This window comes from Microchirus variegatus, assembly GCF_963457635.1.
Source record: "Microchirus variegatus genome assembly, chromosome: 7".
NCBI classification, from domain to species: Eukaryota; Metazoa; Chordata; class Actinopteri; order Pleuronectiformes; family Soleidae; genus Microchirus; species Microchirus variegatus.
The window spans coordinates 28348686-28375029 of record NC_139808.1 but is presented as its reverse complement, the minus strand read 5'-3'; the positions used below and the strand labels follow the sequence as shown (position 1 = coordinate 28375029).

Here is a 26344-nt window from a genome sequence, read left to right as displayed (position 1 = left end):
AATTCCGCTTGCTTCCATTGTACCAGACAGGAACAATCGCTCCCAGAAAAGTAATTAAATCTAATGAAAGCAACGATTTAAGAGGCCCAGCTGAGGATGGAAAAAGAAAGACACGTTCTTTGTTGGCGAAGAAGAAGAAGAAGACTCACCTCAGCAGAGTCTCGGTGCTTGCGTGTCAGCAGGGCCTTGCCCAGGTCGATGCAGTCGGTGAATTTGGCCCCCCTGGCCTCAATCTCAGAGCGGATCCCCTGGTGGTACTTCTGCAGGAGCTCCACTGACGAGACGTCCCTGATACAGAGGAGCGAGGGAGGCAGGGAAAGATAGAAAGTGATGATCGCAAACAACACACAAAGCTTCACTACCACAAAAGAAAAGTACGTCCTTTATCTCGTACAGTCATATTCTACATCTCACTCACTCTACCTCTACAAATGTTCGTCCTTATGATACTGGAATCACTATGGTTGCATCCAAAGTCAGATTACTATTAAGTTTAAATTGTATACATGTTTGCAATCCAATCACTCGTCATCAATCAATATCGTAATGAAGTACAAATACTTTGTTGCTGCACTTAAATATATTTCTAGCAACTTTTACTCCACTACATTTCCTCTAAATCTCTTTCTTACTACCATATAAAATCAGAAGAAGAAGAAGAAGAAGAGTTGGTATTATGGTCTGCATTATGGTCACATTCACACGCTGCAACGTGGGATTAAGTGTCAGAGCCGGGAATTGAACCCTCCCCCCTACCGCTGAACCACCATGGCTCAATCCTAACACCTAATCCTACAGTTTACACCAAATAAAAATTCACTTTATACAACTATATACACTTTACACCAACTAAATACTACATTTTTACTACTAGATATACTTTACACTAGGTAAATACCCATTTTATACTACTATGTATACTTTATATACAGTATAGTATATATTTTACTATACAACTATATAAACTTTACACCAACTAAATACTCACTTTATACTACTATGTGTACTTTATATACAGTATAGTAAATACTCACTTTATACTACTATATATACTTTATATAACGTATATATTTGACTATATATACTTTATACTACTACACTACTTACTTACTTTTACTTCTGAAACCTAAGTACATTTTATATCAGAAAATGACTTAAGTGACACTGAAGTACAAAAGTAAATGTCATATACTTTAAGATTTTTGACTTGAGTAACGTTATAAAGTACATATATAAGTCATTTTCTGGTAAAATACTTGTACTTTTACTCAAGTCAAATACCTTAAAGGTACTTTATACAAGACTAATAACACACACAAAAAATGCAGAAATAGTTTAGAATTAATCTGAATAAAAAGTTTGAATCAGGCCTTCAAAATAAAATGCAAATATATATATTATATATATGTATATATATATATATATATATATATATATATATGTTTATATAAATATATACATACATACATATGGATATACGTATATATACATGTATACATACACATATATATAAATAAATATATATATACATATATATATACATACATATATATATATACATGCATGCATACATATACATACATATACATATACATATACATACATGCATACATATATATATACATACATACATATGGATATACGTATATATACATGTATACATACATACAAATATATATAAATAAATACATATATATACATATATATACATCCATACATATACATACATACATATATATACAACATACATACATATACATTCATATACATACATATACACACACACATACACATACACATACACATACATACATATACATACATAAATATCCATATATATATATATATATATATATATATATATGTACACACACACATTTACATATATATACATATATTCACATATATATATATATATATACATACATACATATACATATATACCCATATATATATGTATAGACAGTAAATATCTATGTCAGTGCTGCTGACCGTGGTTTCTCCTGCGTCTCTATCTGCTGGATGATGCTCTCCATCCAGGCCATCAGGTCTCTCACGGCGGTGAAGAAGCGGAACTTCTCGGCCGTGTCCACCAGCTGCGCCCGGCGGCCGTCGCAGGCGCCCAGCAGGCCCTTCCACGCGTCCACCACCTCCCGCTCCGTGGCGTGGATGGCGTCCGCCTGCTCGCCGGCGTACTGAGCGCGGAGCCTCGTGGCCGTTTCCTGGAACTGCTGAACCTGCGGGGAAGAGAGAACACGGTGGAAACTGTGATCCAAGACCAGTGATCTTCTTGCTATTTGGACTGTCCATTTTTAATAAGCAGAATTGGCAAAATATTTCAAATTTATCGGCTGATTATTATTTATATGTAAGTTTTTGTTCGCATTTTTATTCTCACAAATTTCATAAAAGCCAACAACTTACGGCTAAAAAAAAAATTTCCCCAAAGTTTAGTTGGAGGAACTGTTTCACACATTAATAATTTTGGAGTTTATATAGTTGTTTTTTTTATTCTGCAGTACAAGTGTTATTTTATAGTTAAATATTATCACGTGTCTAATTTATGTTGTTATTATTTCACAAGATGAAGGAAAATCATCCCTAAAATCCATGATTACGTTCAATTTAATTTTACTTAAAGCTGCATTTAGTCATTATTCCATTGTTTGTTCGATCCACAAGGGGGCAGCAGAAGCGACAAACACAAGACCGATTCATTACAATCTTGTAAAACAAAGAAAAGGCAAACAATAACAGTAATAAATAATAATAAATAATCAAATTTAACACCTGATGAGATGTTACATTTAGAACTTAATACTTTTACAACATTAGCTCGGTCCATATTTGTTTCCATTGTCTATGTTTACATAAAAAAAGGAGTGAATTAAAATACAGTTTTACAGATCTAGACATTTTCAAACTTTCCCAGAATTTGAAGTAAACTTTGCAGCCCTCGTTCTGAATACGAATCATCGCGTTTGTACCTGTTTGCCGAGCGCGCTGATGTCTCGCTCAAAGGCGGCGTGCATCCTGTGGAAAGACTCTGCTTTGCTGAAGTCCTCGCCCAGGTCGTCTGGCAGCTCTTTCTGCTTCTCGTGGATCTGAACCACCAACTCCTTGCCGTCGTCAAAGTACCTTAGAAGGTGAGAAAAGAAGAAGAAATCGATGTCTTGGCTCGCTGCACGTGTGTGTGTGTGTGTTATCATCCATACTCACGATGATAGATGAAGTCATTACATTCAAGTTAAATTCTTACGGTCACAGTGAGACGTTTGCAGGGCGTCTTTCATTAATCATCCCCCCACACGATCTCAAACCCTCCACATATCCACGTTATTATGACTTAGTGTTTTAGATGTTGCACTTAATGACATGGATCCGGACGACTCACTTCAACAGTTCGTAGGACGCCGTCAGCAGCTGAGCGCGCGTGTCGATGAGCTCCAGCAGGTCGGCCCAGCTGTCGTTGATGCCGTCCTTCCACTCGGCCATGGCGGCCGCCTCGGCGTGACCCGCCTCGATCAGCTCGTCGATGGTGAGGTTGACCGCGTCCACGCGCTCCTGTCCCACCGTCCCTGTGTCACGGGCAAACTCTCTGAACTTGTCCCGCAGAAGCTGAGAGGGGAAAACACAAATATACGTATACACATGTCACATATACATATACATAGACATAGACATAGACATAGACATAGACATAGACATAGACATTTACATAGACATGTACATGTCAGATATACCGTCGTTCTGTTCACACTACACTGCTCTCTCTTTACGTGATAATTATATTATATAAACTTTAAATATAGTAGATATTTTACTGTATACACCTACTAAATACTCACTTTATACTACTATATATAGTACATATTTTACTATATAAAGTTTATATAACTATATACACTTAACACCAACTAAATACTCACTTTATACTACTATATATATATATATATATATAAATAACAAGTATATGTTTTACTACATATATTTTATACAACTATATACACTTTATACTACTATATATAGTATATATTTTACTATATATACACATTATACAACACTATACACTTTACACCAACTAAATACTCACTTTATACTACTATATATAGTTGATATATTATACATATTTTATTATATACACTCTATAATACTATATACACTGTACACCAACTAAATACTAAATCTTTACTTCTATACTGTATATATATATATAGTATATCTTTTACTATATATACTTTATACTATATACACTTTAAACCAACTAAATATATCTATACTTTACATATAGTATATATTTACTATACAACTATATACAGTTTACACTAACTAAATACTCACGTTATACTACAATGAAAACTTTATATAGTACATATTTTACTATATATACTTTATACAAATATATATACTTTACACTAACTAAATACTCACGTTACACTATGTATACTTTATATACAGTATAGTATATATTTTACTATACAACTATATACACTTTACACCAACTAAATACTCATTTTATATTACTATATATACTTTATATATAGTACATATTTTACTATATATACTATATACAACTTTATACACTTTACAACAAATAAAAACTCACTTTATACTACTATATACACTTTGTATTGTATATATTTTACTATATATAGTTTATATATAGTATATCTTTTACTATCTACTTTATGTGTAGTATATATTTTATTATATATACTTTATACTACTATAAAAACTTTACACCAACTAAATACTCACTTTAATACTCACTTAACACCAACTAAAGCAGATAAATGTTGCTTCAACAATTAATTGATTAACAATCAACTACAGGATGAATCACCTCTGAAATGTTTTTCTGCCATTTTCTGGACCAACTAGCTGATTAAAGGACTGAGAAAACACTCGTTACTCTTCCTAGTCCTACTTCTGAGTTTAGCTCCACCTCCGAGTGTGAAATATGGCTTATTTAAATAGTAAAAATCAAATAAATAAATACAAATAAATAGACTTTATTGTCCCCACAGGGATTTCCTTTCTGGGCTAAAACAGCTGCATCGTACGACAGAGGCGACAAACAGCAAACAAAGGACATATAATTCACAGAATATAAATAAAGCTGAATATTGCACCTGCCCTAAAAAAAAAAAAAAAAAGAGCATAGCACCTGCTGTAAAACACGTAAAAAAGTAAAGAATATCTTTAAAATGCATTAGCAGCTAAATGTGCTTGTTTTTGTGGCGTAATATACCGTGACGTGGTCCAGGTCCTGGCCCATCTCCTGAGACGAGGCCACCACATCTCTCTCGGCGATCCAGTGCTCCAGGTCCTCCACCTCGCGGCTCAGCAGGAAGTGGTGGAAGGTGTGGTCCAGCTTCCTCCTGCGGTCCTCGGCGAGCTCCTTCAGGCCGGCGTACTGTTTATCCACCTGGCTCTGTCGCCTGATGATCCTCTCACTGCAGACAAGGTGACGACAGAGAGGTTAATGAGATGGAGATAAGATGGAGGACATGGGGAAAGAAATTGGTTTTAAGTTTGCCCAAGATCAGTCGTATGATTGAGGATTTAATGTGGGGAATTATCACACTTTACATGTTTGTCTCCCTCTTATCGACCCAAACCACAACCGACTGGGACAACACCAGGGGAAATGACAAATGTCATTTTCCTCCACAGCACACACCCGTCAGGATGCTCCTCTGCAAACATCTTCCCGGCGCGGTGGGCCAGTGACTGGACGGAGTCGGCGTAGTCGTCCACCGCCTGCTTCAGGATGGTGTGGCGCTTCAGGGCCAGCTGGGAACTTTGCTCGTCCTGCAGAGGCGAGGAGAGTGAGGAGGAAGAAGGATTACAAGCGATTACAACCAAAACAAAACACCTCATCTCACTTTATTAAAGCGCGACAGCTCAAAGGTGGAGGATGTCGATCATTATTTAGCAGCACGGTGTCGTCTCGCTCTGCAGAAACACTGCCCTCTGCTGGTGTTTACTTAAGTTTATTAAGGCGGCAACATTTTGACCAGTGTGTGTTTATATCCTCCAGCCAATCACAGAGGAGGGGGCGGGACTAACAGGTTACAGCGGGTAGGTATTGGAAGCTGTGACGATGACGGACACAGCACTTAATATATATATGTACATTTATATGTGTACATATATCTGTATATATATTTATATATGTACACATAAGATTATATATGTGTATATATGTACATATATATGCACATATATCTGATATGAGTATATATGTGTATATATGTACATATATATTTATATATATGTACATATATCTGTATATATATTTATATATGTACATATATGAGTATATATGTGTATATATGTACATATATGAGTATATATGTGTGTGTATATATATGTACATATGAGTATACATATACACATATATACACATACATATATACATACATATATACATGTATACACATATATGCATACATATATGTACATATATGCATACATATATGTACATATATACATAAACACATACATGTATACACATATATATGCATACATATATGTACATATATACGTATACACATAAATGTACACATGTATACCCATATATATACATACATATATGTACATATATATGTATACATATACACATACATATATATACATACATATATACACGTATACACATACATATATGAGTATATATGTGTACATATGTACATATATACGTATACATATACACATATACACATACATACATGCATGTATATATACATATATGCACATATACATATACACATATACATATACATATACATATACATATACATATACATATACACATATACATATACATATACATACACATATACATATACATACACATATACATATACATATACATATACATATACATATACATATACATATACATATACATATACATATACATATACATATCCATGCACAGTGTCACCTCTCTGCTCCTCACCTTGGGTTGTTCATCAGCGATCATGTACAGCTCCTGCTCTCCGATCCAGGCCTCGGCCTCGTCCGCGTCGTTGTAGTAGTGCTGGGCCAAGTTGGAGCCGTTGAGCCTCTCGCGGCGCTCGGCCATCTCGTCGCCGAGCCGTGCCCATGCCTCCACCAGCTCCTTCAGCTGCTCCGCGATGCCCTCCGCCTCTGGTCGGCCCTCGGCCGCCGCCACCATTTTCCTGCCGCGCTCGAGCACTTCGTCCACGCGGGGCTGGTGGCCTTCGATTTCCCTCTGTAACGTCTGAAGAAGGAGAAAAAGCCGTTTGCAGAGATCACGCAGAACTTCCTCCACTATTTTCTGACACTTTATCGACTCGATAATTAAAACAAATTAATTCAATGCAGCATTACATTCCACACTGAGCTAATCCCTACCTGGTTCTTGTTCAGCAGCATTTGCACAGTTTGGAGATTGTGGCCGTGCTCTTCTGACATTGCCAGAGGCATCCTCTCCTCTATCCAGAGCTGAGGGGGGGAAAAGAAAGAAGATGATGATGATAAAGAAGGAAAGAGCAGACACACGGGTATCTTTTGAGCTCTCTGACGCACTTAATTACAATAAGACCGTATCATTTGCAGCTACATTACAGTTTCCAACAACTCCACAGTAAAGAAAAATCCTTCTTTAAGCCTCCACTTCCACCTGAGTCAAGTGGATTTATGTAGCGGAACCAAAGAAAGGTTTTTAAAGCTTTTTACCCAGATTCACCTGGAGAGCCAATTTCATGGAGAGAGGCAGGTGGTGCTTACTACCGTGCATACTGATTCCACTTTCTGTAATTGAAAACCCTTATTTCCAAATTAATAAGTTATCAAAAAAGAAAGGTTCCAGACCTGAATACATTTAAATATTTAAGAATATTCAGAATCGCGCACTCTATTCTGCAGTAATTTAAAACTATCAATCATACGAGAGAGCGTGGGAGTTCTGACGGAAGCTCGCATGCTCACAAGTTCATCGGCCAAGTCTCTGCAGAACTGATGAACGGACTTGGCCGCCTCCAGTTTGCCCTTGCGCTGAGCCAGCGGCGTGAGGAGCTGCTGGAAGTCGGCCTGCAGCGCCTGCGTCTCGGCCTCCAGCTCCGGCTGGTCCTCCCTGCCGCCGCCGTGCTTGGTGACCGCCTGCTGGAGCTCCTCCAGCTCCCGTGCACGGTCACGCACCTGGTTCTCCGTCATCTGGCACAGGGAGATACGATTAGAGAGAATGAAAAAGATAAATAGCCTTTCGCAAAAGACTAATCTGGATTTAGTGGAGGGTGAAGACACCAAAAGTTATGTTTGTCTTGCTTTTTCTTTCCAATAAATTTAGTGTTTTCTATCCAACTAAAAACTTAAATACAGATCCAGCACAGGTGCTTATTCCTCAAAGTCAAATCTCCCATGGTGTGATTTAGCTGCATGCATCAACACTGCTGCAGAGATCCAGACCTGATGCTTCTTGAGCAGGATGTTGGCCTTGGTCAGGTCCCGGACGTCCACCTGGTCGCCGCTCTGCAGCTGCTGCTGCAGTCCACCGAGCCACTTCTTCATGTCGGCGAGGCTCTGGTCGAACAGCTCCGAGCGGTTGGCGTCGAAGAGCAGCCGCGCCTTCTCCTGCGTGGTGGACTCCAGTTTGTCCCAGAGCTCGTGCAGCGCGGCCAGACGCTCCCTCACGATGGGCTCGAACTCCGGCTTGGACTCCATGAGCTCCTGACCCTCCTGTATACATGCAAATATTAAAGTGTGCATGAACAGTTGATGTATATATACATATATATATATATACACACAAACATATATATATATGTATGTTTTATATATATTTATAATATAAACATTATACAACTATATACACTTTACACCAACTAGATACTCACTTTATACTACTATATATAGTATATATTTTACTATATATACTTTACACAACTATATATACTTTACACCAACTAAATGCTTACATTATACTACTATATATAGTATATATTTTTCTGTATATACTTTATACAACTATTTACACTTTACACCAACTAAATACTCACTTTATACTATTATATATAGTATATATTTTACTATATATACATTATACAACTATATACACTTTACACCAACTAAATACTCACTTTATACTACTATATATAGCATATATTTTTACTATATATACATTATACAACTTTATATACTTTACACTAACTAAATACTCACTTTATACTACTATATATAGCTTATATTTTACTATTTATACATTATACAAATATATACACTTTACACCAACTAAATACTCACTTTATACTACTATTTATAGCATATATTTTACTATATATACATTATACAACTATATACACTTTACACCACCTAAATACTTACTTTATACTACTATATATATATAGTATATATTTTCCTATTTATACTTTATACAACTATATACACTTTACACTCACTAAATACTCACTTTATACTATTATACTACTATATATTTTACTATATATACTTTATACAACTATATACACATATGTTTATATACCTAAATATACATATATACCTAAATATACATATCGGAGGATGTTGTTAAATCTTAGCCTGATTAAACAAAATAATCCTGTGTGTCAAATATTATTTTGTGTGAATCTACTGTACCTTTTAAGTAGTATTTACAGCTAAATACCATACATATACACGAGAACTAACATGGGATCCTCAATATAAATATTATTTAGATACTGATATTTGACCACCGATCGGTCAGAGTGCCGTCACAGGAAGAGACGTCCGACACTATATAGGAATCAAGCCGAACAAAGCCGAACTGTATATCGGTTAAAAAGACTTCACAATCCTAAAAAACGTGGCTTAATCTCCAACAATTACCAAGAAAAATGTCTAAAATCCTAATATTTAAGAGTGGAGTCTGGTATGTTTAGCGACAGCACTGCTAGCATCACAAGCACTGCTAGCATCACAAACCCTGCCGGCTGCTGCATCTCAATGAACTGATTCTAATGATTCATTTATCCTTAAAACAACTGCTTGGCACGGCAGTTTCATGCAGCCGTGCTGCGATGACTCCGCCCACGTTGAGAAGGTACTATTTTTGTAGGTGGAAAACCAAGCTAAGGCGAGGCGAGCTGGGACCATAGTGGAAAAGGGGCCATCAGATAAAGCGCAGAGTGTTTACAGACCTGGTCGACTTTGTTGAGCCACTCCTTGTTGGAGGCCAGCTCGGCCATGAAGGCCTGATGTTTCAGCCACTTGCTGTGGAGGTTTCTGGCCTCGTCGTACGACGTGTCCTGCGCCGTGAGCATCTTCTCGTTGATCCAAACGGTCAGCTGCATCACGGAGGGGGAGGTAAAGTAAAGAAAAATAGAGCTGACATTAAAATAGTCGTTATCTTCTGACAACAAAGCAATATCGCGATTAACCACAAACAGGACGTGTGACCTAAATGAGAGGAAAATGAATGAACAAAGTTCACCATCAAGCACTGCCGTGTTATAAACTATTTTGGGCAAATGTGTCGATAATAATCAGGAGAATGATGACTAAAGGGATTCGTGAGCCAGCGATAAAATGTACTTGTGATTTCATCACACGGCGAACTCACATCTTGAGTGTTTTGCAGGAAGTGCTGCAGGTCACGGTTGTCTCGCAGCTTCTCCGACACCTCCCGAGCTCGCCCGTTATTCTTGTCACGCCTGCAAACCGCGGAGAGAGAAAAAAAGACATTAAAAATACAAGTGTGTTATTTCTTCCTCACAAAAAGACAAACAAGATGCTCTTTTTTTCCTCTCTTTTCTTTCCACCTGACGCAGTAACTCAAAACAGTCATCTGCGTCTCAGCGAGGAATCGCTCTCACTCAAGGATCAATATCCATTATCGCCGGCACCCTGTCCTCCAAGTAAATTAGGGGAGTTAAGAGGAAAAGCTCCTGAGCCTCTTCTGCTGCCTCATGTTGACACTAATTTACAGTTACAGTGATAAGGAAGCTGTTCCAGCGCTGAGAACGGGATTGAATGAGCAGCTTTACACAGAGTCTGCACACTTTATCAAAACATATAGAGGTTTGGCTCTCTTCATCTGGTTCAATGTACGTAAATCATCATTTATTTCACTTTTGGTGTTAAGAATTACAAATATTAAAGACAACTACGTAAGTAAACAAGTGTTTAACTCACTTCATACACTGTTTTTCACCTGATGAACCTCCTCACCTTCGTTTCAACCCATGACAAAACCATTACAAACTGGAATTTGCCCCAAAGGGATGAATAAAGTCTATTGTAGTAGCTTTGATTTTCTTGTTTTTTTATATACATATACAACTATATACACTTTACACCAACTAAATACTCACTTTATACTACTATATATGTACTTTATACAACTATATACACTTTACACCAACTAAATACTTACTTTATACTACTTAGATAGCATATATTTTACTATACTTTATACAACTATATACACTTTACACCAACTAAATACTCACTTTATACTACTATATATAGTATATATTTTTTACTATGTATACTTTATACAACTATATACAATTTACACCACCTAAATACTTACTTTATACTACTATATATATAGTATATATTTTACTACATATACTTTATACACTTTACACCACCTAAATACTTACTTTATACTACTATATATATAGTATATATTTTACTACATATACTTTATACAACTATATACACTTTACACCAACTAAATACTTACTTTATACTACTTAGATAGCATATATTTTACTATACTTTATACAACTATATACACTTTACACCAACTAAATACTCATTTTATGCTACTATATATAGTATATATTTTACTATATATACTTTATACAACTTTATACACTTTACACCACCTAAATACTTACTTTAAAATACTATATACATAGTATTTTACTACATATACTGTATACAACTATATACACTTTACTCCAACTAAATACTCACTTTATACTACTATATATTTAACTGTATATACTTTAAACAACTATATACACATATATATATATACGTAAATATAGGAGGATGTTGTTCAATCTTAGCCTGATTATACAAAATAATCCTGCGTGTCAAATATTACTTTGTGTGAATCTACTGTACCTTATAAGTAGTATTTACAGCTAAATACCATACCAAAGGGATGGATAAAGTCTCTTGTAGTAGCTTTGATTTTCTTGTTTTTAAAACCCTATTATGTAATTTATTGGTTTCATTACTCTTATTTCAATATCTCAAATTGTTTAAGTGTATTCTGCCGCACTGACTCACCACTAAAAACCTTTAAATTACTCTCAGCTTTAAAGGGAAATGTTAGACCTAATATAACTCATTATAACGGTTGATAACAACAACGTAGAATAAGAATTATTCTTTGGCCTCGATAGATTGAAAAATTCAACAAAGCCACGTCTAGTTCAAGCTCTGTTATAAATATTAAACGCCACCAGATGCCGTGACGACTGACCTGTCTCGGATTCCGTCCATTTTCTCCTGCACTTTCCCAGCGTACAGGTTGTTGCCGTCCACCAGCCGCTGCCCGCCCTGCAGGGCGGCGTCAATCTTGTCCTCGTTGGCTTCCATGGTGCTCAGGAAGTCCTCATGCTTCTTTAAAGCTTTCTCGGCGCCGGCCAACGTGTCCGGCTTGTCGATGTGGGCCAGGGTGTACTCCTGTAGCATGTCAGGACAGAGCAGTGGACAGAGAGCAAAAACAAAGACTGAATGTCAGAAGACAAACTGACTGTGCTGCATTCTTCTGCTCCACATTCTTGCGAGTACCTGTAGCATCATGCTAACCCCATCATTATCAAGCTAAACCATCTTTTTGAGACATAATCTTATAATTCTAAACATAAAAATGTCCAAGCGATTTCAGTACCTGGTTGTTGAGGATGCCCTCGACGGCTTTGCCGTCTCGCATGAACTGCTGGAAGCCCAGGCCTTGGTCCAGGAGGTTCTTGCGACTGTCCCACATCTTCTGCAGCTCGTACCAGCCGCGGTCCATGCCTTTCAGCCTCTGCTCCAGCTGCTGGTACTGAGGGTCGTCCTCCTGGCCCACGACCACCTGCGCGCCCGTGTCCCTCACGCAGCGATAGACCTCCTCGTGGTTGCTGATGTCTTCGCGCACGGCGTCGTGGAGGCTGAGCTCCAGCTCCGCTTCCGGCAGCGTGGCGGGCATCTCCTCCGACGCCACCGCCTTCTGGGTCCTAAAAAGCCACGACTGGAAGTCGTCCATGTCCTGGAGGAAGGTCTGCAGCTTGCTGACCTCGCCCAAAGAGTCCTCGCGGTCTTTCAGGGTCTTCTTCAGCGCGTCCCACGCCGCGTCCAGCTCTCCTCTGCGGGCGTAGATGTCGGCCGCGTTCTCCGGGTGATCCCGAGCAAGCTGGTCCGCCTCGTTGTTCAGGAAGGTCAGCTTGGCTTCGATGGCGGCCAAATCTCTCTCCATGCCGAAGAGTTTCCTCTGCATGGTCATGACGGCCGCCAGGTCATTGCCTAAGTCTTGCGTGGACTCGATCACCCGCGTCTTGTCTCTGATCCAGGCTTCTGTCTCGTCGCACTCCAGTCCGTAGTTGTGGAGGCTAACGGCAGAGTCCACTTTCCGCTTCTTATCCTCCACCATGGCCTTGAAGGCCTCCCACCTGGAAAGAATTATTCATGAAACATTTTAGCTTAAGCTTTAGCTTGGAGACAAAGTCCTCATTTCTGCTATGTCGTCAATAAACGTCTCCGAAATCCGCACGATTACTCAGGAGATAAAATATTAAAATTTTAATTTTGTGTTTTCTCTTTGGGTTTTAACGCTAAATTATTGATCTTGCTCATCAGAAATGTTGACATAGCGATGACATAATCTATCTAAAATGCTGTAAAGTCACCTCTTGTTCAGGCGTGTCTGACATTCCTTGACCTCCTTGGTGCGCGGGTGTCTGCTGTCTTCAAGCTGTTTCACCGCCTTGTTGACGTCGTCCACTCTCGACTGAACGTTCGCCATATCCTGAGCCAGGATGCTTAACCTGTGACAAAGGAAGGTGTTAGTTTCGGATTTCAAAAGTAATCCAGGATTAAATAATAATGCGTTTTCTAGGTATTTCTACCTATTCTGTACGACTTCCAGATCCTCCAGCTTCTCCGGCACCTCCAGTCCCACCAGCCAAGTCTCCTTTTGGCCCATCCAGAGCTCGCACGCGTCCGTCTCACTGAAGATGCTGTACAGCGCCATAGTGTCGTCGAGCTTCTTCTGTCTCAGGTCAGCCAGAGACATGAGCTCCATGTACAGGTCCTTGATGTCCTTGAGACGTCTCTGGACATCAGGAGTGTTCTGAAGCTCCTCTGGCAGCGCGTTGGCCTGCTTTGTCAGCGCGTCGATGGTGGCGCCGTTCTTGATGGTCTCGTTCTTCAGGTCGTTGTGTTTCTTCACGAGCCGCTGCGTGGTGTACTCGTCGTGACCGACGTCCTCGCCGCTCATCTGCCTCTTGGCGTCCAGCAGCCACGCCTTGAGCTCGTCGGCGTCTCCTTGGAACTGGAAGAACCTCCGAGTGTCCTGCAGGTTCTGCTTCCGAAACGCCGCCAGCTCCTCCAGCTGCTGCCACTGCCTCGCGATGTCGTCCGTGCTCTCCTGAACCTTGGGCGAGCCAAAGTGCTTGGCCCGGATCATATCCTCCCCCTCGGCGAGGACCCGCTCCAGGTTGGCGCGGCGGGCTCCGAGCTCGTCCTCGAAGGCGCCGTGCTTGCCCTGGAGCACTAGCACGCTCGTCAGGTCCTTGCCGTAATCCATGGAGGAGAAAATGTGCTCCTTCTCCCTGATCCAGCTCTCCAGCTCCGCCACCTCCCACAGGAAGTACCAGAAGCGGCGGGACTGCTCCAGGCGAGCACGTCGCTGGGCCGCCAGGGCGCAGATTTCCTGGTAGCACATCTCCAGGTGCTGCACCCTGTCACGGATCACCTGAGGATCACATGGCTTATAGCCTGGTGGGGAAACAAGGGAGAACATAAATGTTTTTTAATAATTCAATTTCCTATGTTCTCTGACCTGCTCTCAGGGTTCTGTAGTCTTTGTGATGCTGATATTTGGTGCGAGAACTTAGCAATGAAATTGCCTATAAACGTGGTCAAATTGTGCTGAAACACAAATAGTCAAGCATACAAATTAAGGATGAGTTAACTCAAAAGTAGAATTTCAAACCATGTTTTTTAACCAATATTTGACTAAGGGCCAATTCCAATTCCTATCTTAACCCTCAAGCTCAACCCTTAACTGGCCCTCAATACCAAGTGTTGAGGGTTATTTTGTCACTTAGAAATGGGACACCCCTTAAATGCAGATATGTCTTCAGACTGTAGGGGGCAGAATAACGTGAAAGCTGCGTCCAGTCTGTCAACTCCAAAAAAGAAGAAGAAGAAGAACACATTTACGTCAGGATTATTTATTTACGATCCGTTTGTCAGTCAAGTTATTAGGTTGTCAGTTAGTTATAAGATGATACTCATACAAATACCACAACCGGCTATTGACAAAAGATCGTAAAATAAAAAATAAATGTTACGCAACAATGACATCAGTAATCCATAATATGGGCCTAAACTAAGATAATACAATGGTTTTCATCATTTTTATATCTCTATTAACAAAGAAAATACTTCATTTGTAGCGTTCTCGTTTCGCTGCTTTCGGCGCCATCTTTGTTATGTGAAAACACGCAATGCATTCTGGGTAGCCCTTGCTCCCAAGGGTGGTCTCGGAAAATCGTAATATTGAAGGCGATACAGCCCTTAAACTTGAACCTCAACTTAATTTTTCTGAGATTGAGAGAAGATTGAGGATTAAGCAAGGAATTGGAATTCACCCTAAAACAGCCTTTAAAACCAAGAAGAGCCATCACAGATGCCCCATCATGATATCTGACATCTGATATTGACATAATACTGAAAAGTTGTAGTCATCACTGATAAAAAATCACATAATTAGGAAAAAGTTTCTAGTTTCAGTGCACTTACTATCTCCATTTGCAAACTTGAGAGCAGCAGCACTGGCGTTGTGCACCCTCTCCGCCTGCAGGGCAACGTCGTTCTCTACCAAGGCGTGTTTCTGTAGCAAGTCCTCAACTTCCAACAAATGCTTCCCAAAGTCTGCAGACAGCAGTCGAGCCTGAGGACACATTCGAACAAACGTTACATTTCGCCTCGGGGGAAAACGTGCGGCGCCGCTTCGTGTTTTCCGTTACCTTCATGTCGTCCATCCAGGTGATGATGTACAGCATCTCCTGGAAGATCCTCTGCAGGGTCAGGTTCTTATCCAGGCGCCCCCTGCGGGCCTTCAACAGCTCCTGCAGGTAGTCCCAAAGGCGCAGGACGTTGTCTTTCCGTACGTCGATGCGCTTGGCGTCGTGGTAGCGCTCGGCCTCGAGCTCCTTGGAGATGTCCACCAGAGCCTGGACGCGCTCCTCGTACGCCGCGATGTCCGTCTCGATGGCATCGTGCTTCTTCTTGGCGGCCTCCACGGCTGGCAGATCGTAACCAAAGTTATCCTGAGGAGCAGAGAGACGATAAAGTATGGATTTTATGGATTTTGGACAGTATTTCTGACTCAGGAAGCTCATCAAACAAGCCGTCTCGTTCCTTGTTGGCTTGAGTTTTTTACCTGGGCCACGAGTCTCTGGTTCTCCATGAGCCAGGTCTCCCTCATGGCAGCCTTCCTGTCGAATCTCCTCGCCATCTGCTCCAGCTTCTCCTGTCTGATCAGCTCGTCTCTGAGGACGCGCTCGCGCTCGTGCTCCGCCCTCTCCAGACGCTCCCACGCCTGCACGTGGACGGGGTTTGAAGTCTCGTGTCAATAGCAGCAGCGTCGTCATCCTACACCTTCACCTACCAGTATGTTAATCATTTCGTCTAAAAAAAACAACTAAAAACTCACCTAACACGAAAGCAACCAATCCTCAGATTAAAAACAAGCAAGTGCCAGCTTTCGCAGACGAATTATCACAATGAAAATAATGAATTTACAAAACTTATTACATTTCTGCTAATGCACTAATTCATTTTTGATGAGTAACTCGTAATTACATATTTGGTTAAGTTTTAAAGCCATAATCTGATCGTCAGAACTTCAGCTAGAGGCGTTTTCTGAACATTTGCATTAGGCGTCTCACTCTGTTGATATCCGCTACTAGAGCGCCCTCCTTTGGTGTGTACACCCTCTGCTTGTTGGCCCTCATGCGGCTCTGGATGGTGAAGAGCAGAACCTCCAGGTTTCCCTTCTCTTGAAACCTGAAAGAAGACGAACAATAAGTCGCCCCGATGGTGAGGACAATTCAACTAAGCAGCGGGTTTTTTTTCTGCGTCCTAGCTCGACTCACTTGGGCGGCTTCTCCACCGTGCGGTAGGTGTTGAAGGCCTGGAGCTGCTGCTGGACTCCGGTCAGAGAGTTGGCAAGTTTGCGGTTGTTGAGCACGATGATGGTCTGCTCGATCCACGTCAGCAGGTCTGACGCCAGGGTCTCGTACTTGTCGATCATCTTCTCCGTCTCGATGGCTTGATCCAGAACCTGAAGAAGAAGGAGGAGACGTTCAGGGATGCAGGTACCACAAAACAAAAACAAAGCAGCGTAACATCTCACCTTTCCAACTCTCTTGCCCTCGACGGCGAGCTGCTTCATCTTAGAGAAGTAGTGGTAGAACGCCACCACGTACGTGATGATGGACTTCTCGTCTGGATTCTCCGTGAACACATCTGCACAAACGGAATAAGTTTGTTAGTCAGTAAAAGCCAAAAAGAAATCCAGAGACATCACTGCTCACTCACCTTCTGGGTCTAACAGTTTGGTGACGCCAAGCTTCTGCTCTGCCACGTTGAAGGCGTTGTGAAGGTTGTGCGTCGGATTGGATTTCTTTAGAGTGTTATAGTCCACCAGATCTGGCCTGGGTGAGAAATATTATTATTGAGATCCAGAACCAGAAGATCCAGAGGAGTTGGTGAGAGAAAGACCTTACCGGTGTCTGTGTATGAGAGCGTTGAAGGCCATGCCGTCTTTCCAGCAGGTGGTGAAGTTTGTGATGTTGACACTGGGATATCTGCAAGATAAAGAACCACGGTAAGTGGTAAGTGAGTTAAATCACAGAACTCATCTTTTAAACTGCAGCTGTGCACAAGCCCGCTTTCACATCGACAGCCGTTTTTTTTTCTGACAGTATTTATATTAACAGCTTGGTGAGGTCAAAGGTCGCTCGTCCCCACTTACCCTGCAGTTTTCATCTGACACCACAGAAGAAGAGCGTCCTTGGCCGAGCGCGTCTCCTTCTGGTCGGCCTGGCCCGTTTCCACGATGATGTCCTGGATCTGATGACGAAGAACAACGAGCGCAGCTGGATGTTAAATAACCAACGTGAGCGTGAATGACTGACACGAGCGCAAAGAACAAAAAGATGCTTACAAACGTAAACGAGGTAAAAAAGATAATATAGGTGGTAATTTATGGAAAAGTATTAGAGCCACATGTAAAAATAAAAATAAAACAGCATACATTCTAAGATTAAAGTCAGACAGAAGACAGAATTATGAATTTTTTCTTGGAATTCTTGGAAGACTTAAATGTCAGATTTCTGAACTTTTTCTCAGATTAAAGTCAGAGTTCTAACCCTTTTCTCAGATTAAAGTCAGAGTTCTAACCCTTTTCTCAGATTAAAGTCAGAATTCTAACCCTTTACTCAGATTAAAGTCAGAGTTCTAAACCTTTTCTCAGATTAAAGTCAGAGTTCTAACCCTTTTCTCAGATTAAAGTCAGAATTCTGACCCTTTTCTCAGATTAAAGTCAGAGTTCTAACCCTTTTCTCAGATTAAAGTCAGAGTTCTAACTCTTTTCTCAGATTAAAGTCAGAATTCTAACACTTTTCTCACATTAAAGTCAGAGTTCTAACCCTTTTCTCAGATTAAAGTCAGAATTCTGAACCTTTTCTCAGATTAAAGTCAGAATTCTTACCATTTTCTCAGATTAAAGTTAGAATTCTTACCTTTTTCTCAGTTTAAAGTCAGAATTCTAACTTTAATCACAGAATTCTGACTTTTTCTTTAAAATTCTGATTTAATCTCAGAATTCATGCTGTTTTATTTATTTATTTATTTATTTATTTAAATCTAGCCCTAATACTCATTATTATCTATTATTATTTTGATCAAAATTATCAAATTATCAATTATCAAAAGATTTAATAAATGTGAAATATTATGATATTGCTTTATTAATAATCATAGAAAATACATAACTTATATATATTATACATATATAGTGTTATATTAGTGTTGTCACAAATATCTTTTTGATAAACATGATTTATCGTTTGTTTGTTGTTGCTGTTTTTTAATCCCTCCCTAATCTCATGTGACAGATGATCAATGTTGTTGAACAGGCTGGAATTTCCCAAATCTAAACCCAAAGTATAATCGATAGAAGGAGAGCGCTGCTAATTATTGGACTCCTTACTTTCCCACACACCGGGCCAGTAATTAGCACAGAAGTGAAGCGATGTGAGAGACTGAGGTCCTGAGAGAGCGCTAAATTTAGCCTGCTTTGGTTCCCCTGGTTCACACAGACTGAAAAGAATTAGACAGGACTGAGTCAACTCGTTTTTCTGTCTTCAGTTTTTTGGGGAGGGAATAATAATAATAATACTACAGCAGGGCTAAAAATAACGGTGCCGCTGTCAAATTAAAAATAAATATCTGCCCTGCTCTCACATGAAGATAAAAGCAGTCAAACAGACATGTTCTGATGCTGCAGACGTGCGTCAGGCAGTCAAACCTCGAGTCGTCTCATAAAAAGAAAGAGACAAAAACAAATCCAGAGCTGATGTTTCTGTGCTAAAACTATTAAGATCAGAGTCATTTAAACACAAATTAACATCATTATAATGTAAGTATTGCAATAAAGTGTGTGTCCATACTGTGATATAATTCACATTAATGCACTCATATGGACATGGGTCAGCACCAGCTGTTATTTAAAGATATTGAGTCATATCAATATATGTTGTTATTGTTGTTTTATTGAAAATGTGCAATTTAAATTTTAAAAATTGCCATGTTTTAGATGTTGTCCTGTTTTTTCAAATAATTTAATTTGTTAAATTAATTTGTTTAAAATGTTTTTAACTTTTGTCATTTAATTTAAAAAATACGTTATATTTCAATTAATGTTTCAACTTTTGTCAAAAAAAAAAAAATGTTTTAACTTTTGTCAAAAAAATTTAATGTTTTAACTTTTGTCCATAAAAAATAAAAAATGTAATGTTTCAACTTTTGATTTTTTTCCAAAAAAAAAGTTTCAATTTTTGACAATTGTTTTTCACCAAAAAATTAATGTTTCAACTTTTGTAATTTAAAAAAAAATGTTAAAAAACTTTTGACAATAAAAAATAAAAAATTGAATGTTTCAACTTTTGTTGTTTTGTTGAATGTTGTTAAAAAATGTAATGTTTCATCTGAATCAGGTGTTTTTGGAGCAGGGCAACATCTAAAACATGGCAGGGCAGTGTTCCCTGAGGACCAGGGTTGGGGAAACACTGGTGTATATATATATAATCATTTAAATGTCAATTTTGATTTAACTTCTGCAGGAAATTGTAACAAGAGACCTAGTTTGAAGAAATTATACCAATATACAGTACAGTATATATTGCAAAGTTTCAAATTTCTCAAGCTTTAATGTCCTCTTCACTGACGTCAGTTTTACCTGGAAGCGCAGGATGATGGTCCAGATGAGGCCGAGGATGAGGCGGTGGTTGCCGTCTACGATGTCGTGCGAGCCCATGTTCTCCAGGTGAACCCTCTGCTCTTTGAGGAACTGCAGAGCCTTGTCCACGTTCTCCAAACAGTGGATACGCATCCGGCCTCGGGTGGGTTTTGGCTACAGTTAAAAGTCAGAGGAGAGGGGGAATTATTATAAACAGAAGAAACGTCAGAGGAAGAGGAAAATAAACGTGAAAGTCTTTACCAGTCGTTCGCCCGACAGCACCTCCAGCAGTTTAATGAGCATACGTCCATCCCGAAGATCCAGGTAGAGGTCGGAGATGCGGCAGCCGACCCGGGACAGGATGGAGTTGACCCATTTAGTGAAGGTCTTCTTCTGAACCGCCTCGCGCTCATCTGAAGGAAGTTAAGAAAGAACATGAGCTCCATGAATAATTAAAGGTCTCTGCAGCACCGCTGGAGCTGGTAGGGATTTTGTTGGGAGACGGCACGACGGTGGAATATTGAACTTTAAGAACACGTCGGCGTTGGTCTGCGGGGAATCTGCTCCAGAGACAAAGGCCTGTCTGCACCTGAACGTCAGCATTGTTTTCCACAGTAGAAGAAGAACAAAGAGTGTTAACTCCAAAGTCCAAAGCCTCCTGACACACACAACACCATCCACCGTCCAAGCGCGATATGAAACGCAGGATTTATCCGATTGTGAAGTGAAAACCACGATACTTTCTCCGCTGCTCTGACTTAAAACTGCAGTGTGTGTAGCTTTAAAATATAAATACAAACCACTGTCAAAGGACTTCACTCAGCAGCTCCACACACTACAAAAAAAGATGTTTTTGAAGTGAATTCTACTTCTCATAAAACCTGATAGTCCATCATTTGACCAAACAAATTGACCAAAAAAAATTTCCTACAGTAGATTCTGGCAGCCCATGGCGCTTTCTCTCCCCTGTCCCCCATTTGTCCTTTCACCACAACCTGTCTTGGCAGATAGCATCTATCTATCTATCTATCTATCTATCTATCTATCTATCTATCTATCTATCTATCTATCTATCTATCTATCTATCTATCTATCTATCTATCTATCTATCTATCTATCTATCTATCTATCTATCTATCCTAAAATAAACTGTCTCATATCTTCCTTAAATACTTTGCTGACTCTTTGATTAAATGTGTGTATTTTCTGGTCTTTTGCACCATTTATGCGATTGTGAAAAAATAATAATGTGTTGTGTCATCACTGTCAACAAATGATCCATCGACTTTAAATGAGGCTCTGAGATAATGTAGAGGAAGTAGAGGATCATGGGAGGAAAAATGCATGTCAGCACACACACACCTCCCTGTACACACACACACACACACACACACACACACACACACACACACACACACACACACACACACACACACACACAAACTCTGTATCTGTAGTTTATCAGACATTAAATATCCAATCCTAATCCCATTTTACTCCAGGTCCCAAAACTACAACGACTGCTGTAATCGATGAAAAGGCTGAATAAGAGGAACCAAAGGATGTTATATCATAGATATTGGATTAAAAAGGGGTTGAAGACAGGAGGAGGAGACAGTAAAACAGAGGGAGAGACGAGAGAATCTGGAGCAAAGTTAAACCCACGGATTCTACGTAAAAATAGAATCATCCTCCTCCAGCTGCAAAAATTAACTCTCAGCTTCAAGTCCTGAGAGAGTTGCTGTTTGAAAGGCACCGGGAACAAGGAATTCACAGATGTCACTTATGTAGCTAACGACAAGGCCATAGACTTTATATAATAATAATAAAACAAGAACGTAGTATCCTGGTCCTCTCCACACTGCCAAAGTGGAAGTAAAGACTGACTACTGTACTTCTACCATGATTTATATGAAGTAAATTTTGTATTTACAGTCCAAATTTGAAGCAAAATAAACAATAAAGTAAAATAAAACATAGTGAGTGGACACCAATGTGACAAAACTTTCATTTCCACTTGGACAATACTAACTGACCCTGGTTTCCACTGGTGCTGTAAACGGGAACACCATTGTAAGACCTATTGAAGTCGACCTGAAACTCTCCATTGAAAACATGAACTGTCTTCCATTCAAACAGAGTTCTTTTTCTGCTCACAGTGACTCACTGTCCTACTTCTGAGGCTTCACTTCTCAAACCTACAACCATCTTTGTATGAACCAGGAAAAGGAGGATGAGGAGGATATGAAAAGCAGGTGATGACGGAAGACGAGACGGATCAGACTGAGTTAATAAGTGAGAGAGTGACGAGGATGAAGGATTTCAGGTTCTAGATACCCGAACAGGAAAAAGAGACAAAGATGCACAATCTACACCAGTGTTTCACAACTCTGGTCCTCAGGGAACACTGTCCTGCCATGTTTTAGAAGTTGCCCTGTTTTTTTCAAATAATTTGTTGAAAAATCTAAAATGTTAGGTTTTAACTTTTGTCATAAAAAAAAGAAAATGGTACATTTCAATTTTTGTCAATTTAAAAAAAAAAAAGTATGTTTCAACTTTTGTTTAAAAAAAAATCAAAAATGTTATGTTTTAACTTTTAAAAAAATTGTTATATTTCAATTTTTGTCCTTTTTTTCAAAAAATGTAATGTTTCAACTTTTGACCTTTTTTTAAAGGAATGTTTCAACTTTTGTTTAAAGAAAAATTCTAAAATGTTATGTTTTATCTTCAAAAAGAAATTTTATATTTCAATTTTTGCCAATTTCTTTCCAAAAAATTTATGTTTCAACTTTTGACATTCTTTTTATTAATGTTTTAACTTTTGTGAAAAAATGTTTTTCAAAAATGTAATGTCTCATCTGAATCAGGTGTTTTTGGAGCAGGGCAACATCTAAAACCTGGCAGGGCTGTGTTCCCTGAGGATCAGGGTTGGTGAAACACTGATCTACACTCTCTCTTCCCCCTGCTGCTGAAACTGACCCAGTCAGCATCTAAAAGCTCCGGCATCATCAGAGTGAAGGAAATTATGCGTTATTGTATGTAAAACACATGGCGCGCTAAATAAGTGATGCTTCAGTTGTGCTTTGTGCTCCCCTCAGCAGAACGAACGGAGAGCCATGAAAAAGTAATGGCAATTAAAAACCATCAAATAAGTCAAAGTTCCATTAGGAGCGTCTGCGTTGTAGAGCGAGCGATCACGTCATCGTCGTTCGGTCAGCACACGAGAAAGAAACGACGAGCTGTAAGTGCAATAAAACGTGGGATAAATCCTCTGTGAGGTATTCGGGGTGATGCTCCCGCGGGATTTCACCGCCGAGAGAGAGTTAGAGGAAGTGTATGAATGTGCAGATGGAGCTCGCTCTCTCCTCCTATCATCATCTCACATAAGGAGGCCTTGAGAGGAGACGCTGATGCTCCTGGGGGGTTAGGAGGAGGCGAGTGTATGATGCCTGCACACACTCAGCTTATCCGTCTGCTCAGGAGCAGTTCAACAAGCTCATTATGACAACAGCTCTCTGTGCAGCACTCAGTGTTTCATGTGAAAACTAAGCTCTGTTTAACCCTTAGAACACACAGCACTGAGCTTGTTTTTACCTTTACTGTGTTAAAGTTCTTTCATTTTCACCAACTATATAAACAAAAGTACCGAAGATCTTTAAAAACTGGATTGAATGTGTGAAATTTTTGAAATGCATCACAGTTCAAAGTTCACTTGGCTCATTTTTATGAACAAAAAGAATGAAAAACTGTCTATTTTTGTGAATTCTGCACGATTATTGCTGCTTTATATCACTGCTAAACATGCAATATTAAAATGAATCAGAACTTTGACTCAACAAACACGTAAGAAGACAATTTTTAAAGCCTGAATGTGTGACCTACACTCTTAGAATTAAAAGTGCTAAGCAGCTTGTCCTCTTAGAAATAAGGGTTCCAAAAGGGTCCTTCTACAAGGGCTGAGGTTCTACCTGGAACCATTTGCTTCTGAAAAAGTTTTTTAAGGGTTCTTGGTAACACTAATGGTTCCAGTAAGAACCATTTTGATCCAGAGAACCCTTTAAAACCTCTTTCCTGACTAAAAGGTGTTAAAAGGGTTCTTGATGGAACCCTCCAAAAGGGTTCTTGGTGGAACCCTCCAAAAAGGGTTCTCCTACACTCTAAGAATTTAAAGTGCTAAGTAGAACCATATTTGCTTCTGAAAAACCCTTTGCCGAAGAAAGGGTTTTTCAAGTGTTCTTGGTAACACTAATGGGACCCTTTAAAACCCCTTTTCTGAAAAAAGGTTTTTAAAGGGGTTCTTGGTGGAACCATCCAAAAGGGTTCCAGGTGGAACCTTTATATAAAGGTTTTACCTGAAGCCAAAAAGGGTTCTCCTATGAGGACAAGCCAGAGAACCTTATATGGTTCTACTTAGCACTTTTATTTCTAAGAGTGTAGGAGAACCCTTTTTGGCTCCAGATGGAACCTTTTGGAGGGTTCCACCAAGAACCCTTTAAAACCCTTTATTCAGGAAAGGGGTTTTAAAGGGTTCTCTGGATCAAAATGGTTCTTACTGGAACCAATAGTGTTACTAAGAACCCTTGAAAAACCCTTTCTTCGGGAAAGGGTTTTTCAGAAGCAAATGGTTCCAGGTAGAACCTCAGCCCTTGTAGAAGGACCCTTTTGGAACCCTTATTTCTAAGAGTGTGTAAACACACACACACACACACACACACACACACACACACACACACCAGAAGTTGTGTATGATTCAATTTATCAAAACACAGGAAAGCAACACATTCAACTTAACTACAAAGATTCTGTCGAGTGTGACATTTCAAAGGGTGGAAATCGAACATAACCACAGTTTTCATAAACTGTTACTTTTTGCCGCTGAGTCGCTAAAATTCAGAATCAGAGTCGAGTTACGAGTCCCCAGCGTTGGTCTGGTCTAACATTTACTGGATCCGGCGTCATCAGGTTTGAGTCTGAGTCGGGTTTCAAGATTGGAAAAGCATGAATACAGCAGCAATATTTCACTGTTTTATGCCAAAATAATAGTCCATCTTAGTAACGGTACAGGAGCGTCAAGGACATTTTTATCCCCTATGAATTTAGTGCTTCCGTCATTATCATTTAAATGTATTAATAGCTTGTGCAGGATTTTCCTCTAACTCATTTACTGGTGGATTTTCATGACACTGTGTAACTGATGGGGTCACAAGTTTCGTGAATTCAGTTGCAACGGTTCAGACGATGGATCGACCACAACTTAACTTTCTGAGCTTCTTCTGCACCAACAACCTCCCCCGTATTCACAGCAAGCATTACTAAACATTCCTCTGTTTCACATGCTTTTACTTAGTAATCTTCTATCCACTCTTTTGACTTCGCAGTGAAAGCCCCCATGACTTATTCATGCTGATGGATTTTCCCTGTACACAGCAGCCCCGATGCTGTCGTTTTCCCACAGTCAGCGCTCCCGCACCGATGTCAGAGCGTCTGGACGGCGACATGCCTGAGTCATGGCTCTGCAGCACCGCGATTCCGTCACGTCTTTTGTTTACAGACTTGACCGCAAGCAGACGAGACACCTGCTCTCGTTGGCGTTGGGTTGTAACGCTTCGTCAGGGCTTTGAT

At 39.6% G+C, this 26344-nt stretch overlaps 1 protein-coding gene across 1 annotated transcript in view; it reads right to left on the bottom strand.

Annotated features, from left to right (window-relative positions):
• The window catches only part of sptb (spectrin, beta, erythrocytic), a 51604-nt gene that overhangs the window by 9477 nt on the left and 15783 nt on the right, over positions 1-26344 (bottom strand). The window contains exons 3-29 of the mRNA XM_083892364.1: positions 20984-21135; positions 20723-20896; positions 18236-18333; positions 17988-18068; positions 17800-17915; positions 17615-17727; positions 17355-17542; positions 17148-17265; positions 16640-16798; positions 16224-16526; positions 15997-16147; positions 14097-14967; positions 13878-14015; positions 12881-13640; positions 12470-12672; positions 10589-10679; positions 10167-10313; positions 8440-8709; positions 7963-8187; positions 7387-7476; positions 6968-7252; positions 5684-5814; positions 5252-5456; positions 3395-3618; positions 2988-3138; positions 1993-2237; positions 150-288 (exon numbers count right to left, since the gene is read on the bottom strand). Coding sequence (XP_083748490.1) covers positions 150-288; positions 1993-2237; positions 2988-3138; positions 3395-3618; positions 5252-5456; positions 5684-5814; positions 6968-7252; positions 7387-7476; positions 7963-8187; positions 8440-8709; positions 10167-10313; positions 10589-10679; positions 12470-12672; positions 12881-13640; positions 13878-14015; positions 14097-14967; positions 15997-16147; positions 16224-16526; positions 16640-16798; positions 17148-17265; positions 17355-17542; positions 17615-17727; positions 17800-17915; positions 17988-18068; positions 18236-18333; positions 20723-20896; positions 20984-21135 — 5828 coding nt within the window. The remainder of the gene's footprint in view (positions 1-149; positions 289-1992; positions 2238-2987; positions 3139-3394; positions 3619-5251; positions 5457-5683; positions 5815-6967; positions 7253-7386; positions 7477-7962; positions 8188-8439; positions 8710-10166; positions 10314-10588; positions 10680-12469; positions 12673-12880; positions 13641-13877; positions 14016-14096; positions 14968-15996; positions 16148-16223; positions 16527-16639; positions 16799-17147; positions 17266-17354; positions 17543-17614; positions 17728-17799; positions 17916-17987; positions 18069-18235; positions 18334-20722; positions 20897-20983; positions 21136-26344) is intronic.